The following is a 1,200-nucleotide window of genomic DNA, read 5'->3' as shown; positions in this document are numbered from 1 at the left end:
GAAGCTAATGCCTTACTTTTTAGCTCTGAAGCTAGTGCCTTACTTTTTAGCTCTGAAGCTAGTGCCTTACTTTTTAGCTCTGAAGCTAACACCATATTAATATTACTCTAAAAGGTGTTAGCTCCCAAGCTAATATTATTAGCTTGAGAGCTAAGATCATACTGTATTTAGTGATATGAATATTAGCTCGGGAGCTAACGTGAAAGCTAAAAGGCTGAAGCTACGTCCTCCTTCCATGAAGCAGCTCTGTTCAGGAGCAGCTGAGTCATTTCTACATTCTCCTCTCCGTCAACACGCTCTGGTTTCGTTTCAAAGGGCTGATCGTAAAACATTGTCCAAAATTAATATTCAAGCTGGACAGAGCTCGCAGCGGAGCACCAGAAAGCGTCATCATTTACCCAGAATGCTTTGCAGTGTAAATAACATGGCATTGTTTGTGTGTGACACTGCATATTTTTGAATGTATAAAAACTAAACAGCCTACAGTACTTTCAGTCTTGTTACAGGTGAAGTAAATATTCATCAGATAATGTCTCGTGTCACAACCCTTTTATGGCCTGTGGAGCAAGTATTGATGGTTTACTGGGTGAATGTAGGACAGTTAAGAAAACAAAACAAAACAAAAGGACAGGTAGGTTGAGCATTACAGAAACAGAAAGGAAACATTTAAACTGGTGTCAGCAAACATCTGAATCACTTTTACTCACAGTTCTGCAGAAACCTTAGTCGCTCATGCAGATCATCCTTGTTTAGCGAGACCATACCCATCACTACGTCACTGTGACCTACCACAATAAAACAAATCACAAGAAGTTGCTTTGGTTGAAAACAGAAAGTCAAGATCTCGTTTTTCATAAAAGTCTGACGGATGCAATATTACAAGGAAGTCTTCATGTTAACCTGTTGAGCCCTAAGGGGTTTTAGAGGTAATTTCCACCCGAAAATACACAGCAAAACAAATCAAGATTAGCTCCACAGTTATAAGGTTAAATGCTAACTCTTGGTACCTCTGTAAAGGTAAGATCTTAAAAATAATTTCTTAAGTGAAACCACTATTGTAGCTCTTACTGTGTCACAGTTATTTGTCATTAAATAAAGAAAATTTGTAAATAAATTTTAGCCTCGTCTTAATTTTTTTTAAATCAACATTGCAAAACACAATGAAAATTCTTGCAAAAACCCAGGAATGCTCTTAGATTT

General features: G+C 37.3%; 1 protein-coding gene across 1 annotated transcript in view; it reads right to left on the bottom strand.

The window, feature by feature from the left end:
• The window catches only part of cth (cystathionase (cystathionine gamma-lyase)), an 11,395-nt gene that overhangs the window by 6,931 nt on the left and 3,264 nt on the right, over positions 1-1,200 (bottom strand). Inside the window, exon 7 of the mRNA XM_014000078.1 lies at positions 708-785. Within this exon, the coding sequence (XP_013855532.1) occupies positions 708-785 (78 nt within the window). The remainder of the gene's footprint in view (positions 1-707; positions 786-1,200) is intronic.

The sequence above is a fragment of the Austrofundulus limnaeus genome, unplaced genomic scaffold (genome assembly GCF_001266775.1).
Source record: "Austrofundulus limnaeus strain Quisiro unplaced genomic scaffold, Austrofundulus_limnaeus-1.0 Scaffold2678, whole genome shotgun sequence".
Classification (NCBI taxonomy): Eukaryota; Metazoa; Chordata; class Actinopteri; order Cyprinodontiformes; family Rivulidae; genus Austrofundulus; species Austrofundulus limnaeus.
The sequence above is the reverse complement of the archived record's forward strand: the minus strand, read 5'-3'. Positions and strand labels throughout refer to the sequence as shown.